The sequence below is a fragment of the Rhinoraja longicauda genome, chromosome 43 (assembly GCF_053455715.1).
Source record: "Rhinoraja longicauda isolate Sanriku21f chromosome 43, sRhiLon1.1, whole genome shotgun sequence".
Lineage (NCBI taxonomy): Eukaryota > Metazoa > Chordata > Chondrichthyes > Rajiformes > Arhynchobatidae > Rhinoraja > Rhinoraja longicauda.
In genome coordinates, this window is record NC_135995.1 from 7198990 (window position 1) to 7217006 (window position 18017).

General features: G+C 49.4%; 1 protein-coding gene across 1 annotated transcript in view; it reads right to left on the reverse strand.

Moving 5' to 3' along the window:
* The window catches only part of LOC144612207 (cell adhesion molecule CEACAM5-like), a 98485-nt gene that overhangs the window by 62351 nt on the left and 18117 nt on the right, over positions 1 to 18017 (reverse strand). Inside the window, exons 3-4 of the mRNA XM_078431764.1 lie at positions 4866 to 5141; positions 1460 to 1720 (exon numbers count right to left, since the gene is read on the reverse strand). Of these exons, the coding sequence (XP_078287890.1) occupies positions 1460 to 1720; positions 4866 to 5141 (537 nt within the window). The remainder of the gene's footprint in view (positions 1 to 1459; positions 1721 to 4865; positions 5142 to 18017) is intronic.

Below are 18017 nucleotides of genomic sequence, written 5' to 3' on the forward strand. Positions count from 1 at the left end.
GAATGGCCTACTTCTGCACCTATTTTCTATGCTTCTATGTTTCTATCTCTCTGGGTGAAAATGTTTCCTTCTCACCTCAGTTTTAAACGGCCTGCCCTTGCTAGCTTCTACGTTCAGTTCCCTGACTGATCAAGGCCAACACACCAAAAGCCTTCTTCACTAAATGTGGAAAACCATTGGACCATTTTAGCTACAGCTAAGAAATACTTATACGATCAACAACAACGGACAAAATCGTGCAGTAGATTTGCGCAACCAATATCATTCTTGTACAATATATGAAAAATCCCGATAATTGATTGATGTATTTAATCAATTCTTGCCGCTTCGATCAATTAAACAGCGTTCACCATTTAAGGCAGCTCTTCTTATCCGAGAAGAACTTCTTGCTTAAGTCCATACTCCAGTTTATATATATTTATATATATTCCTTTATAAGTCCCACAACGGAGAAATTTAGTGTTACAGCAACAAAGTGGACAGCAAAGAGATTATTCACCATAAAGGCACCGTAAAGACAAGGATAAATTGTCATCAGCCTTCTGTGTATTCCTAACAGCAGGTACAGCAGGCGGTGAAGAAAGCCATTGGAATGTTGGCCTTCGTAACAAGAGGAGTTGAGTAGAGGAGCAGAGGTCCTTCTGCAGTTGTACAGGGCCCTAGTGAGACCGCACCTGGAGTACTGTGTGCACATTTGGTCTCCAAATTTGAGGAAGGACATTCTTGCTAATGAGGGCGTGCAGCGTAGGTTTACCAGGTTAATTCCCGGAATGGCGGGACTGTGGTATGTTGAAAGACTGGAGCGACTAGGCTTGTATACACTGTAATTTAGAAGGATGAGAGGGGATCTTATCGAAACGTACAAGATTATTAAGGGGTTGGACACTAGAGGCAGGAAACATGTTCCCAATGTTGGGGGAGTCCAGAACCAGGGGCCACAGTTTAAGAATAAGGGGTAGGCCGTTTAGAACGGATTCGAAGAAAAATGTTTTCAGTCAGTGAGTTGTGAATCTGTGGAATTCTCTGCCTCAGAGGGCAGTGGAGGCCAATTCTCTGAATGCATTCAAGAGAGAGCTAGATAGAGCTCTTAAGGATAGCGGAGTCAGGGGGTATGGGGAGAAGGCAGGAACGGGGTACTGATTGTGGATGATCAACTGTGATCACATTGAATGGCGGTGCGTGCTGGCTCGAAGGGCCGAATGGCCTCCTCCTGCACCTGTTGTATATTGTCTATAACTGTTACTGTTTACTCGTCTGCCGGGGGCAGTGCTGGTTGTGCAGTCTCACAGCAGGGGGAAGGAAGGACCTCCAATATCTCTCCTTCACGCACTTTGGGTGAAGGAGTCTGTCACTGAAGACTCTCTGAAGGGAGTTTAAAATCCATTTGGAGGGCCAAGTGCCAAGAACCAAGAACTTTGCACACTCAGCGACAAGCAAAATAAAGAAATGTGGTACGTACCCTGAACATTGATTTGTATTGACGAGGCGTGGAACCTTCCGGTCATATTGTTAAACGCCGAACATAAATAACTCCCATTGTTATCAGCAGAGACTTTGAGAAAGGTGAGCTGGGCTCCACTCTGAACCAAGACACCCTGATGGTACCATTCCAACTGAGCAGTTGGTTCAGACTCTGCAGAACAGGTCAATGTGACTTCGGTCCCGGCATTGTAAAGAGGGACGTTGGGATCAGGAATGATAATCGGGAGGTCCGGACCGTCTGCGACAAACGCACAAAGAGAGAGAAGAAACAAAAAAAACACAAGGGGTTGGAGTGAATGCGTGTGGAGAATGGAGGGGAGAGGCAGAGCGAGAGAGAGGTTTCCATCACCGTAGCAAGCACACACCAGTGCTCCAGGGCAACATGCAGAACCTTAGCACACTACATAGGAAAATAGCACACCCAACAGCAAACATAGAAACACAGACAACAGGTGCAGGAGGAGGCCCTTCGGCCCTTCGAGCCTGTACGCACCGCCATTCAATACGATCACGGCTGATCATCCAGCTCAGTATCCCGTACCTGCCTTCTCTCCATACCCCCCGATCCCTTTAGCCACAAGGGCCACATCTAACTCCCTCTGAAATATAGACAATGAACTGGCCTCAATTACCTTCTGTGCCAGAGAATTCCACAGACTCACCACTCTCTGTGTGAAAAAAAAGTTCTCATCTCGGCCCTAAAAGACTTCCCCCTTATCCTTGAGCTGTGACCTCTGGTTCTGGACTTCCCCAACATCGGGAACAATCTTCCCGCATCTTGCCTCTCCGACCCCTTAAGAATTTTATATGTTTTTATAAGATCCCCCCTAAGTCTTCTAAATTCCAGCGAGTACAAGCCTAGTCTATCCAGTCTTTCTTCATATGAAAGTCCTGCCATCCCAGGGATCAATCTGGTGAACTTTCTCTGTACTCCCTCTAAGGCTAGAATGTCTTTCCTCAGTTTAGGAGACCAAAACTGTCCACAATCAGTAACCCCGGTCCTGCTTTCTCCCCCATATCCCCCCGATTCCGTTAGCCCGAAGAGTAAAATCTAACTCTCTCTTGAAGACATCCGGTGAGAATTGGCCTCCACTGCCTTCTGTGGCAGAGAACTCCACAGATTCACAACTCTCTGGGTTGAAAAGTTTTTCCTCATCTCAGTCCTAAATGGCCGACCCCTTGCTCTTAAACTGCGTGTGTGAGTGGCCCCTGGTTCTGGACTCCCCCAACATCGGGAACATGTTTCCTGCATCTACTCCCCTCTCTGAAAATATGATGAAAGAATGGATCGACTGGGCTTGTGTTCACTGGAATTTAGAAGGATGAGAGGGGATCTTATTGAAACGTATAAGTTTATTAAGGGATTGGACACGTTAGAGGCAGGAAACATGTTCCCAATGTTGGGGGAGTCCAGAACCAGGGGTGACACATAGTTTAAGAATAAGGGCTCGGCCATTGAGCACTGAGATGAGGAAAAAAACATTTCCACCCAGAGAGTTGTGAATCTGTGGGATTCTCTGCCATAGAGGGCAGTGGAGGCTGATTCACTGGATGTTTTCAAGAGAGAGCTAGATTTAACTCTTGGGGCTAACGGAATCAAGGGAAATGGGGAGAAGGCAGGAACGGGGTACTGATTGTGGATGATCAGCCGTGATCGTATTGAATGGCGGTGTTGGCTCGAAGGACCGATTGTCCTCCTCCTGCACCTATTTTCTATGTCTCGGTGTTACCTCAGATATGTCCAAAGCAATTTTCACATTCGAAAGCATCCAAACTTATTATTTGCAAAGGTGGATCTCAGTAGATTGCATTGAAATGATGTCAGATTTTTGAGACGCGCATATTTGTAATTGGTTGGATCTGCAGCAGGAAGCAAAGGTTTAATTCGAAGGAAAAAGCATGATTTCGCTTGGTAGTCAGGTGAAGGTTATTACTAGCCCTGCTCAGGAGGTAATGCATTGGCTGCTATCTGTGTGACTAACAGTGGCCCAATGATAAGCTCAAGGGCGATAGGAGCAGAATTGGGACATTCGGCCCATGGAGTCCACTCCTCCACCCAATCATGGCTGATCTATCTCTCCCTCCCAACCCCGTTCTCCTGCCTTCTCCCCGTAACCCCTGACACCCGCACTGATCAACAATCTCTGCCTTAAAAACATCCACTGACTTGTGGCCCCCACAGCCTTCTGTGGCAAAGAATCCCACAGATTCACCACCCTCTGACTAATGAAATTACTCCTCCTCTCCTTCAATAGACAATAGACAATAGGTGCAGGATGAGGCCATTCGACCCTTCGAGCCAGCACCGCCATTCATTGTGATCATGGCTGATCATTCTCAATCAGTTCCCCCGTTCCTGCCTTCTCCCCATACCCCCTGATTCCACTATCCTTAAGAGCTCTATCTAGCTCTCTCTTGAATGCATCCAGAGAATTGGCCTCCACTGCCTTCTGAGGAAGAGAATTCCACAGATTCACAACTCTCTGACTGAAAAAGTTTTTCCTCATCTCAGTTCTAAATGGCCTACCCCTTATTCTTAAACTGTGGCCCCTTGTTCTGGACTCACCCAACATGTTTCCTGCCTCTAATATGTCCAACCCCTTAATAATCTTATACGTTTCAATAAGATCCCCTCTCATCCTTCTAAATTCCAGTGTATACAAGCCTAGATGCCCCAGTCTCTCAACATATGACAGTCCCGCCATTCCGGGAATTAACCTAGTAAACCTACGCTGCACGCCCTCAATAGCAAGAATGTCCTTCCTCAAATTTGGGGACCAAAACTGCACACAGTACTCCAGGTGCGGTCTCACTAGGGCCCTGTACAACTGCAGAAGGACCTCCTTGCTCCTAGACTCAAACTAGGAGACCAAAACTGCACACAGTAGTCCAGGTGCAGTCTCACTAGGGCCCTGTACAACTGCAGAAGGACCTCCTTGCTCCTACACTCAAACTAGGAGACCAAAACTGCCACAGTACTCCAGGTGCGGTCTCACTAGGGCCCTGTACAACTGCAGAAGGACCTCCTTGCTCCTGGACTCAAACTAGGAGACCAAAACTGCACACAGTACATCCAGGTGCGGTCTCACTAGGGCCCTGTACAACTGCAGAAGGACCTCCTTGTTCCTACACTCAAACTAGGAGACCAAAACTGCACACAGTACTCCAGGTGCGGTCTCACTAGGGCCCTGTACAACTGCAGATGGACCTCTCACTGTTTAGGTCCTGCTGTTGTTGGACATCCCAAAATGTTACACCTCACACGTCTCTGTGTTAAATGAGGTTTCCCCAGAGTCACCACCACCTCTCTCTCTCTCTCTGCCCTAAACCCTCTCGCCCAGCAGGACTGGTAATAAACGGGGAATGATGGCGCGGCCACTTACAGAATACATTGAGATGGAACGGCTGGCTTGTCTCTGTGCTAACTGGGTTGGAAGCCCGACAAGCGAAGGGCCCGTCCGACCGCAACACTCCGGTGATGGTGAGTGTTGAGTTACTGGCGCTCAGTTCCAACCTGCCGCCGTTGGCTATCGTGCTACCATTTCCAATCCAGGTGTAAGAGACGTCGGTGCCTGTAGCCAGGCAGGTCAAAACCACTGTGTCATTGTACTCGATAAAGCTGCTGCCGTTGGCGGTGATATTGGGTGTGGAAACAGGCTCTGTTAGAGACACAGGAGGTCGGTTAGTGCACAGGTGAGCAAGGAACAAAATACACACCAGGAGATGGTGGAGTCGTGGAAGGCAGCAAACAGTGACTCTGTCCTTGCGAGGAATGAGAACGTATCAGAAGCAGCGTGGCGTCCAGGTTCAGGAACAGCTTCTCCCCAACGCCCAGCAGGAAATGGTAGACGCTGCCCAGTCCATCACAGGTTCTGACCTCCCCAACGTTGGAAGGTCCATCACAGATACTGTCCTCTCCACTATCTGCCCGGTCCATCACAAATACTGACCTCCCCAACGTTGGATGGTCCACCACAGGTACTGACCTCCCCACCATCGAAGTTCCACAGGTACAGACCTCCCCACCATTGGCAGGTCCATCATAGATACTGACCCCCCAACCATCAAAGGTCAATCGCAGTAGATGACCTACCCAACCATCAAAGGTTCACCACAGGTACTGACCTCCCAAGCATTGGAAGATCCATCACAGAATCTGACCATCTCACCATCGAATGTCAACCACAGATACTGACCAACCCCACCATCGAAGTTCCATCACAGATACTGACCAACCCCACCATCGAAGTTCCATCACAGATACTGACCTCCCCACCATCAAAGGCCCACCACAGGTACAGACCATCTCAGCATCGAAGTTCCACCACAGATACTGACCAACCCAACGTTGGAAGGTCCATCACAGATAATGACCATCTCACCAATAAAGGTTCATCACAGATACTGACCAACCCCACCATCAAATGTCCATTACAGTTACTGACTAACCCCACCATCGATAGTCCACCACAGGTACTGACCTCCCCAACGTTGGAAGGTCCATCACAGAATCTGACCATCTCACAATCGAAGGTCAACCACAGATACTGACCAACCCCACCATCGAAGTTCCATCACAGATACTGACCTCCCCACCATCAAAGGTCCATCACAGATACTGACCTCCCCAAACATCGAAGGTCAATCACAGTAGATGACCTTCCCAAACATCGAAGGTCAATCACAGTAGATGACCTCCCCAACCATGGAAGGTCAATCACAGGTACTGACCTCCCAACCATCGAAGGGATCTACAAGAGGAGATTAGTGTGCAAAATTAGAGCACATGGTATTGGAGGTCGGGTACTGACATGGATAGAAAATTGCTTTGGAGACAGAAAGCAAAAAGTGGGGATAAATGGGCCCCTTTCAGAATGGCAGGCAGTGACTAGTGGGGTACCGCAAGGCTCGGTGCTGGGACCGCAGCTATTTACAATATACATCAATGACTTGGATGAAGGGATTAAAAGTACCATTAGCAAATTTGCAGATGACACAAAGCTGGGTGGTAGTGTGAACTGTGAGGAAGGTGGTATGAGGTTGCAGGGTGACTTGGACAGGTTGTGTGAGTGGGCGGATGCATGGCAGATGCAGTTTAATGTGGATGAGTGTGAGGTTATCCACTTTGGTGGTAAGAATAGGAAGGCAGAGTATTATCTGAATGGTGTCAAGTTAGGAAAAGGGGACGGACAACGAGATCTGGGTGTCCCAGTGAATCAGTCACTGAAAGGAAGCATGCAGGTACAGCAGGCAGTGAAGAAAGCCAATGGAATTTTGGCCTTCATAACAAGAGGAGTTGAGTATAGGAGCAAAGAGGTCCTTCTGCAGTTGTACAGGGCCCTAGTGAGACCGCACCTGGAGTACTGTGTGCAATTTTGGTCTCCAAATTTGAGGAAGGATATTCTTGCTATTGAGCGCGTGCAGCGTAGGTTTACTAGGTTAATTCCCGGAATGGCGGGACTGTCATATGTTGAAAGACTGGAGCGACTAGGCATGTATACACTGCAATTTAGAAGGATGAGAGGGGATCTTACCGAAACGTATAAGATTATTAAGGGGTTGGACACGTTAGAGGCAGGAAACATGTTCCCAATGTTGGGGGAGTCCAGAACCAGGGGCCACAGTTTAAGAATAAGGGGTCGGCCATTTAGACCTGAGATGAGGAAAAACCTTTTCAGTCATAGAGTTGTGAATCTGTGGAATTCTCTGCCTCAGAAGGCAGTGGAGGCCAATTCTCTGAATGCATTCAAGAGAGAACTAGATAGAGCTCTTAAGGATAGCGGAGTCAGGGGGTATGGGGAGAAGGCAGGAACGGGGTACTGATTGAGAATGATCAGCCACGATCACATTGAATGGCGGTGCGTACAGGCTCGAAGGGCCGAATGGCCTCCTCCTGCACCAATTGTCTATTGTCTATTGTCTAAAAACATCTCCACTGACTTGTGGCCTTCCACTGCCGTCTGTGGCACATTCTCCACATAGATGCTGCCTGACCCGGTGAGTTACTCCAGCACTTTGTAACTGTCCACGTTCTCCACAGAGATGCTGCCTGACCTGCTGAGTTACTCCAGCACTTTGCACCTGTCCACGTTCTCCTGAGATGCTGCCTGACCCGCTGAGTTACTCCAGTACTGGACATAACATACCAATATAGCTGCGTGATCTAATGACAGGGCCTACTCCAGCAGAGCAGTGAACATCTGCGTGTGTCTGGTCATTCAACTCCATTGACAAACAGATAACAACAAGGGACTTTACATCCTGCAGGCTCCAAATAAACCCGGAAGGGAAATGAATGAGGTTGAGTTTGCGATTGTACCTGGCGTAGGAAGTAGTGATTAATTAAATCATGCCAGGAACTGTTCAAGAAACTTTTAGACAGGTGCATCGATAGGACGGGTTTGGTGGAATATGGAACGAACGTGGCAGGTGGGACTAGTGTAGATGGGGCATGTTGGTTGGTGTGGGCAGATGGGACTAGTGTAGATGGGGCATGTTGGTTGGTGTGGGCAGGTGGGACTAGTGTAGATGGGGCATGTTGGCCGGTGTGGGCAGGTGGGACTAGTGTAGATGGGGCATGTTGGCCGGTGTGGGCAGGTGGGACTAGTGTAGATGGGGCATGTTGGCCGGTGTGGGCGGGTGGGACTAGTGTAGATGGGGCATGTTGGTTGGTGTGGGCAGGTGGGACTAGTGTAGATGGGGCATGTTGGCCGGTGTGGGCAGGTGGGACTAGTGTAGATGGGGCATGTTGGCCGGTGTGGGCAGGTGGGACTAGTGTAGATGTGGCATGTTGGTTGGTGTGGGCAGATGGGACTAGTGTAGATGGGGCATGTTGGTTGGTGTGGGCAGGTGGGACTGGTGTAGATGGGGCATGTTGGCCGGTGTGGGCAGGTGGGACTAGTGTAGATGGAGCATGTTGGCCGGTGTGGGCAGGTGGGACTAGTGTACATGGGGCATGTTGGCCGGTGTGGGCGGGTGGGACTAGTGTAGATGGGGCATGTTGGTTGGCGTGGGCAGGTGGGACTAGTGTAGATGGGGCATGTTGGTCGGTGTGGGCAGGTGGGACTAGTGTAGATGGGGCATGTTGGCCAGTGTGGGCAGGTGGGACTAGTGTAGATGGGGCATGTTGGCCGGTGTGGGTGGGTGTGACTAGTGTAGATAGGGCATGTTGGTCAGTGTGGGAGGGTGGGACTAGTGTAGATGGGGCATGTTGGCCGGTGTGGGCAGGTGGGACTAGTGTAGATGGGGCATGTTGGCCGGTGTGGGCAGGTGGGACTAGTGTAGATGTGGCATGTTGGTTGGTGTGGGCAGATGGGACTAGTGTAGATGGGGCATGTTGGTTGGTGTGGGCAGGTGGGACTAGTGTAGATGGGGCATGTTGGCCGGTGTGGGCAGGTGGGACTAGTGTACATGGGGCATGTTGGCCGGTGTGGGCGGGTGGGACGAGTGTAGATGGGGCATGTTGGTGTGGTGTGGGCAGGTGGGACTAGTGTAGATGGGGCATGTTGGCCGGTGTGGGCAGGTGGGACTAGTGTAGATGGGGCATGTTGGCCGGTGTGGGCAGGTGGGAATAGTGTAGATGGGGCATGTTGGCCGGTGTGGGTGGGTGTGACTAGTGTAGATAGGGCATGTTGGTCAGTGTGGGAGGGTGGGACTAGTGTAGATGGGGCATGTTGGTCGGTGTGGGCAGGTGGGACTAGTGTAGATGGGGCATGTTGGTCGGTGTGGGCAGGTGGGACTAGTGTAGATGGGGCATGTTGGTCGGTGTGGGCAGGTGGGACTAGTGTAGATGGGGCATGTTGGTCGGTGTGGGCAGGTGGGACTAGTGTAGATGGGGCATATTGGCCGGTGTGGGCAGGTGGGACTAGTGTAGAGGGGGCATATTGGTCGGTGTGGGAAGGTGGGACTTGTGTAGATGGGGCATGTTGTTCAGTGTGGGCAGGTGGGACTAGTGTAGATGGGGCATGTTGGCCGGTGTGGGCAGGTGGGACTAGTGTAGATGGGGCACGTTGGCCGGTGTGGGCCGGTGGGACTAGTGTAGATGGGGCATGTTGATCGGTGTGGGCAGGTGGGACTAGTGTAGATGGGGCACGTTGGCCGGTGTGGGCAGGTGGGACTAGTGTAGATGGGGCATGTTGATCGGTGTGGGCAGGTGGGACTAGTGTAGATGGGGCATGTTGGTCGGTGTTGGCAGGTGGGACTCGTGGAGATGGGGCATGTTGGCTGGTGTGGGCAGGTGGGACTAGTGTAGATGGGGCATGTTGGTCGGTGTGGGCAGGTGGGGCTAGTGTAGATGGGGCATGTTGGTCGGTGTGGGCAGGTGGTACTAGTGTAAATGGGGCATGTTGGTCGGTGTGGGCAAGTTGGGCCGAACAGCCTGTTTCACAGAAGCTTAGAAAATAAATATAGGCGTAGGCCATTCGGCCCTTCAAGCCAGCACCGCCATTCAATGTGATCACGGCTGATCATCCAAAATCAGTACCCCGTTCCTGCCTTCTCCCCATATCCCTTGATTCCGTTAGCCCCGAGAGCTAAATCAAACTCTCTCTTGAAAACATCCAGTGAATTGGCCTCCATTGCCTTCTGTGACAGAGAATCCCACAGATTCACAACTCTCTGGGTGAAAATTCCTAATCTAATTCCTAAATGGCCTACCCCTTATTGTTAAACTGTGTGACCCCCCTTGTTCTGGACTCTCCCAACATTGGCCACAGTTTAAGAATAAGGGGTCGGCCATTTAGAAACGGAGACGAGGAAAACCTTTTTCAGTCAGAGAGTTGTGAATCTGTGGAATTCTCTGCCTCAGAAGGCAGTGTAGGCCAATTCTCCGGATGATTTCAAGGGAGATCTAGATAGAGCTCTTAATGTCTCTTAGAGTCGAAACATAGCAAATAGGTGCAGGAGGAGGCCATTTGGCCCTTCGAGCCAGCACCGCCAGTCAGGGGGTAGGGGGTAGGGGGAGAGGGCAGGAACGGGGTACTGATTGTGGATGATCAGCCACGATCACATTGAATGGCGGTGCTGGCTCGAAGGGCCGAATGGCCTATGCCTACATCTATTTTCTAAGCTTCTGTGAAACAGGACCTTTGGCTCAACTTTCTCACACCGGCCAACATGCCCCATCTACACTAGTCCCACCTGCCCACACCGACCAACATGCCCCATCTACACTAGTCCCACCTGCCCACACTGACCAACATGCCCCATCTACACTAGTCCCACCTGCCCACACCGACCAACATGCCCCATCTACACTAGTCCCACCTGCCCACACCGACCAACATGCCCCATCTACACTAGTCCCACCTGCCCACACCGACCAACATGCCCCACCGACACTAGTCCCTTCTGATGAAGAGTCTCGACACGAAACATCACCCATTCGTTCTGTCCTGAGATGCTGTCCTTGTCCAATTCTTTAGGAATGTTCTATGTTTCTATCAGATCCCCTCTCATCCTTCTAAACTCCAGCGTATACAAGCCCAGTCGCTCCAGTCTTTCAAAATACAACAGTCCTGCCATTCCGGGAATTAACCTGGTGAACCTACGCTGCACGCCTTCAATACCAAGAATGTCCTTGTTCTCGTGTTTTGTTTCCATCCTGTAACGCTCCATAATTCTATGACTTGTGGTATCACTTGACAAATACATTGCTGACGCGGAAACTATGAAAGTAATTGTTAATAAAGTAATACATTCCAAACCAGCCGTGATAATCTTTATCCACAAACAATGAAGCAAAGTACAGTTGGTATCGATGTTGAGTCACAGTGTCATGCAGTGATACTGTGTGGAAACAGACTGTTCAGGCTAACTTGCCCACACCGCCCAACATGCCCCATCTACACTAGTCCCACCTGCCCACACCGGCCAACATGCCCCATCTACACTAGGCCCACCTGCCCACACCGGCCAACATGCCCCATCTACACTAGTCCCATTTGACCACACCGCCCAACATGCCCCATCTACACTAGTCCCACCTTTGCTCACACCGACCAACATGCCCCATCTACACTAGTCCCACCTTTGCCCACACCGCCCAACATGCCCCATCTACACTAGTCCCACCTGCCCACACCGACCAACATGCCCCATCTACACTAGTCCCACCTGCCCACACCGCCCAACATGCCCCATCTACACTAGTCCCACCTGCCCACACCGAACAACATGCCCCATCTATACTAGTCCCACCTGCCCACACCGGCCAACATGCCCCCATCTACACTAGTCCCACCTGCCCACACTGACCAACATGCCCCATCTACACTAGTACCACCTGCCCACACCGACCGACATGCCCCATCTACACTAGTCCCACCTGCCCACACCGGCCAACATGCCCCATCTACCCAAGTCCCACCTTGCCCACACCGCCCTACATGCCCCTTCTACACTAGTACCACTTGCCCACACCGGCCAACATGCCCCATCTGCACTAATCCCATTTGACCACACCGCCCAACATGCCCCATCTACACTAGTCCCACCTGCCCACACCGACCAACATGCCCCATCTACACAAGTCCCACACCGACCAACATGCCCCATCTACACTAGTCCCACCTGCCCACATCACCCAAACAGCCCCATCTACACTATCACACCTGCCCGCGTTTGGTCCATATCCCTCAAAACCTGTCCTATGCATGTAACTGTCCAACTGTTTCTTAAACGTTGCGATAGTCCCAGCCTCTACTACCTCCTCCGGCAGCTCGTTCCATACACCCACCACCCTCTGAGTGGAAACGTTACCCCTCAGATTCCTATTAAATCTTTTCCCCTTCACCTTGAACCCATGTCCTCTGGTCCTCGATTCCCCTACTCTGGGCAAGAGACTCTGTGTGTCTACCTGATCTATTCCCCTGATGATTTTATACCCCTCTTTCAGATCACCCCTCATCCTCCTGCGGTCCAAGGGATAGAGACACAGCCTGCCCCAACCTCTCCCTTTAGCTCACACCCTCTAGTCCTGGCAACATCCTCGTAAATCTTCTCGGAACTCTTTCAATAGACAATAGACAATAGAGAATATGTGCAGGAGGAGGCCATTCAGCCCTTCGAGCTAGCACCGCCATTCTATGTGATCATGGCTGATCATTCTCAATCAGTACCCCATTCCTGTCTTCTCCCCATACACCCTGACTCCGCTATCCTTAAGAGCTCTATCTAGCTCTCTCTTGAATGCATTCAGAGAATTGGCCTCCACTGCCGTCTGAGGCAGAGAATCCCACAGATTTACAACTCTCTGACTGAAAAAGTTTTTCCTCATCTCAGTTCTAAATGGCCTACCCCTTATTCTTAAACTGTGGCCCCTTGATGTGGACTCCCCCAACATTGGGAACATGTTTCCTGCCTCTAACGTGTCCAACCCCTTAATAATCTTATATGTTTCGATAAGATCTCCTCTCATCTTTTTAAATTCCAGTGTATACAAGCCTAGTCGCTCCAGTCTTTCAACATATGACAGTCCCGCCATTCCGGGAATTAACCTAGTAAACCTACGCTGCACGCCCTCAATAGCAAGAATATCCTTCCTCATATTTGGAGACCAAAACTGCACACAGTACTCCAGGTGCGGTCTCACTAAGGCCCTGTACAACTGCAGAAGGACCTCTTTGCTCCTATACTCAAACTAGGAGACTAAAACTGCACACAGTACTCCAGGTGCGGTCTCACTAAGGCCCTGTACAACTGCAGAAGTACCTCTTTAGAATAGAATAGAATAGAATAGTTCCTTTATTGTCATTGTAACATGAGCCATGTACAACGAAATTGTAAAATGTCAGCCAGTCAGTGCACCATTCTCTTTGCTCCTATACTCAATTCCTCTTGTTATGAAGGCCAACATGCCATTGGCTTTCTTCACTGCCTGCTGTACCTGCGTGCTTCCTTTCAGTGACTGATGCACTAGGACACCCAGATCACGTTGTACGTCCCCTTTTCCCCACGTGACACCATTCAGATAATACTCTGCCTTCCTATTCTTACCTCCAGTGGATAACCTCACACTTATCCACATTAAACTGCATCTGCCATGCATCCGCCCACTCACACAACCTGTCCAAGTCACCCTGCAACCACATGGCATCTTCCTCACAGTTCACACTGCCGCCCGGCTTTGTGTCATCTGCAAATTTGCTAATGGTACTTTTAATCCCTTCATCAAGCTTGGTCATGTCTTTCCTGTAACGCGGTGCCCAGAACTGAGCACAATCCTCTGAACGCGGTCTCACCAACGTCTTGTACAAGTCCAACATGACCTCCCAACTTCCATGGACTTGATTCTTACCTACGACTGCAATGTTTCGCGTTGAGGCACTTGACCTTTGGGTCTCATTGTTAAACGCCTGGCAGGTGTAGCTGCCCGCGTCATTGATCTCAAGGGCCGCAAGCACGAGTTGCTGCCCGCTTGCTTGGTACAGCCCATTGAAGAGCCATTGGTATTCAGGAGCGGGGTTGGACACAGCGGAACAGGTGAGAGAGGCCTCCGAGCCGGTGGTGTGAGCGGCCTGTTTGGGGATGACCGATATCTTAAGATTCTCCGGTCCGTCTGAGAAAAAATTCAGAGTGGAGAGTTTGCAGACTTCCTTGCGTGCACACAGGGGGGAGGAGGGGGGATGCAAGGAAAGGAAATCTCTATCCCTCCACCAGGCGACTACTAGACAGATGCAGACAGACCCAGGCCACACCAGACTACAGCACCGGGCATAGGAATGGAAACAATCCTTCTCCAATTAAGCAATCTTCTCTGTGGAGATGCAGCCTTGGGCTCGCTGTGTGTAACTCCAGCATTTTGTGTCTATCCAATTTAACTCGACGTTCATCTTCATCAATGATTGCAGCAGGATTAGGCCATTCGGCCCATCACGTCTTCTCCGCCATTCGATCGTGGCTGGTCCATCTCTCCCTCCCAACCCCATTCTCTTGCCTTCTCCCCATAACCCCCTGACACCCGCACTGATCAACAATCCATCTCTCTCTCTGCTTTAAAAACATCCACTGACTTGAGGCCTCCACAGTCCTCTGTGGCAAAGAATCCCACAGATTCACCATCCTCTGGCTGAAGAAATTCCTCCTCATCTCCTTCCTAGAAAGGATCATCCTTTTATTCTGAGCCTACACCGTACTAATCAATAATCTATCCATCTCTGTCTTAACAATACCAATTGACTTGTGGCCTCCACAGCCCTCTGTGGCAATGAATCCCACAGATTCACAACCCTCTGACTGAAGAAATTCCTCCTCATCTCCTTCCTAAAAGGAACATCCTTTAATTCTGAGGCTATTCAAGAAACTTTGAACTCCACTTCAAAACTACCTCCACCGGTCACAGTTCTGAAGCTCATTCACATTTAGAGACCATTCATTTTGAAGACATTAAAAAGCAATCTTAAACCGGCAAGAAAATTAATCAATAGGCACACGAGGTGAATCATGAAGAAAATTAAAATAAGCTTGACCATATACCCAGAGAGGCATTTGCAAAGAGTCAGATGTTGATAAAAACAATATAATCTGAATATGATTTGCAACAAAACCAACCCAGTTCAAGATTTTAGATTAAAGACTGATGATTTGAAGAATTGATGATTTGAAGAATTTAAGAAATTGAAGAATTGATGATTTGAACAATTTGAAGAATTGATGATTTGAACAATTTGAAGAATTGATGATTTGAAGAATTTGAAGAATATGACGAATTGATGATTTGAAGAATTTAAATGTTAATTAAATCATTAAAATAAAACACAAATAATTAAAAGATCATGGTTAATTCGACGATAAAGAAGGATGAGAGGGGTTCTTGTCGAAACGTTTTAGATTATTAAGGGGTTGGACACGTTAGAGGCAGGAAACATGTTCCCAATGTTGGGGGAGTCCAGAACCAGGGGCCACACACAGTTTAAGAATAAGGGGTAGACCATTTAGAACGGAGATGAGAAAAAACTTTTTCAGTCAGAGAGTTCTGTGGAATTCTCTGCCTCAGAAGGCAGTGGAGGTCAATTCTCTGAATGCATTCAAGAGACAGCTAGATCGAGCTCTTAGGGATAGTGGAGTCAGGGGGTATGGGGAGAAGGAAGGAACTGGGGTACTGATTGAGAATGATCAGCCATGATCACATTGAATGGCGGTGCTGGCTCGAAGGGCCGAATGGCCTCCTCCTGCACCTATTGTCTATTGTCTAAAATAACTGCAGATGCTGGTTCAAATCGAAGGTATCACGAAATGCTGGAGTAACTCAGCAGGTCAGGCAGCATCTCAGGAGAGAAGGAATGGGTGACGTTTCGGGTCGAGACCGTTCTTCAGTCTGAAGAAACGTCACCCATTCCTTCTCTCCTGAGATGCTGGCTGACCCGCTGAGTTACTCGAGCATCTTGTGATATCTTAGATAGATTCTTGATCAGTGCGGGTGTCAGGGGTTATGGGGAGAAGGCAGGAAAATGGGGTTAGGAGGGGGAGATAGATCAGCCGTGATTGAATGGTGGATAGATTAAATGGGCCGAATGGCCTAATTCTGCTCCTATCATTTATGTACACGTGCTTAGGTAATAAGGCAGCAAAATAGTTAAAAAGGCAAAAGGATCGCCAAACATTTACAAATGATTGAAAGGTTAAAGTTGAAGAATGGAGATTTTTTTAAAGGAAACTGTTTCACATCAAAGCCATCAAACAAAATAATAAATAATGAGAAAATTGGGAGAAGTAAATTAAAATATTGCAAACAGACAGGTCTCTGTCCGAATGTATATGGGCCTCATAACCTGGCTGAACTTGGTAAAGTGTGTATCCCAGAGACATAGAGTGATACAGTGTGGAAACCGGCCCTTCAGCCCAACTTGCCCACACTGACCAACATGCCCCATCTACACTAGTCCCACCTGTCCACACCGACCAACATGCCCCATCTACACTAGTCCCACCTGCCCACACCGACCAACATGCCCCATCTACACTAGTCCCACCTGCCCACACCGGCAAACATGCCCCATCTACACTGGTCCCACATGCCCACACCGGCCATCATGCAGCATCTATACTAGTCCCACCTGCCCACACCGGCCAACATGCCCCATCTACACTAGTCCCACCTGCCCACACCGGCCAACATGCCCCATCTACACTAGTCCCACCTGTCCACACCGACCAACATGCCCCATCTACACTAGTCCCACCTGCCCACACCGACCAACATGCCCCATCTACACTAGTCCCACCTGCCCACACCGACTCGGCTTGTACTCACTGGAATAGACTCGGCTTGTACTCGCTGGAATTTAGAAGATTGAGGGGGGGATCTTATAGAAACTTACAAAATTCTTAAGGGGTTGGACAGGCTAGATGCAGGAAGATTGTTCCCGATGTTGGGGAAGTCCAGGACAAGGGGTCACAGTTTAAGGATAAGGGGGAAGTCTTTTAGGACCGAGATGAGAAAGTTTTCTTTCACACAGAGAGTGGTGAATCTGTGGAATTCTTTGCCACAGAGGGTAGTTGAGGCCAGTTCATTGGCTATATTTAAGAGGGAGTTAGCTGTGGCCCTTGTGGCTAAAGGGATCAGGGGGTATGGAGAGAAGGCAGGTACAGGATACTGAGATGGATGATCAGCCATGATCATATTGAATGGCGGTGCAGGCTCGAAGGGCCGAATGGCCTAATCCTGCACCTATTTTCTATGTTTCTTTCCATGTTTCTATGTTTCTCTGCCCCTGTGCAACTTGACAACATCTTATAGTCAATAGACAATAGACAATATGTGCAGGAGGAGGCCATTCGGCCCTTCGAGCCAGCACCGCCATTCAATGTGATCATGACTGATCATTCTCAATCAGTACCCCGTTCCTGCCTTCTCCCCATATCCCCTGACTCAGCTATCCTTAAGAGCTCTATCCAGCTCTCTCTTGAATGCATTCAGAGAATTGGCCTCCACTGTCTTCTGAGGCAGAGAATTCCACAGATTCACAACTCTCTGACTGAAAAAGTTATTCCTCATCTCAGTTCTAAATGGCCTACCCCTTATTCTTAAACTGTGGCCCCCTGTTCTGGACTCCCCCAACATTGGGAACATGTTTCCTGCCTCTAACGTGTCCAACCCCTTAATAATCTTATACGTTTCGATAAGATCCCCTCTCATCCTTCTAAATTCCAGTGTATACAAGCGTAGTCGCTCCAGTCTTTCAACATACGACAGTCCCGCCATTCCGGGAATTAACCTAGTAAACCTACGCTGCACGCCCTCAATAGCAAAAATATCCTTCCTCAAATTTGGAGACCAAAACTGCACACAGTACTCCAGGTGCGGTCTCACTAGGGCCCTGTACAACTGCAGAAGGACCTCTTTGCTCCTATACTCAACTCCTCTTGTTATGAAGTCCAACATTCCATTGGCTTTCTTCACTGCCTGCTGTACCTGCATGCTTCCTTTCAGTGACTGATGCACTGGGACACATCTTTCCTGTAATACGGTGCCCAGAACTGAACGCAAGACTCAAAATGCGGCCTCACCAACGTCTTGCACAACTGCAACACAACCT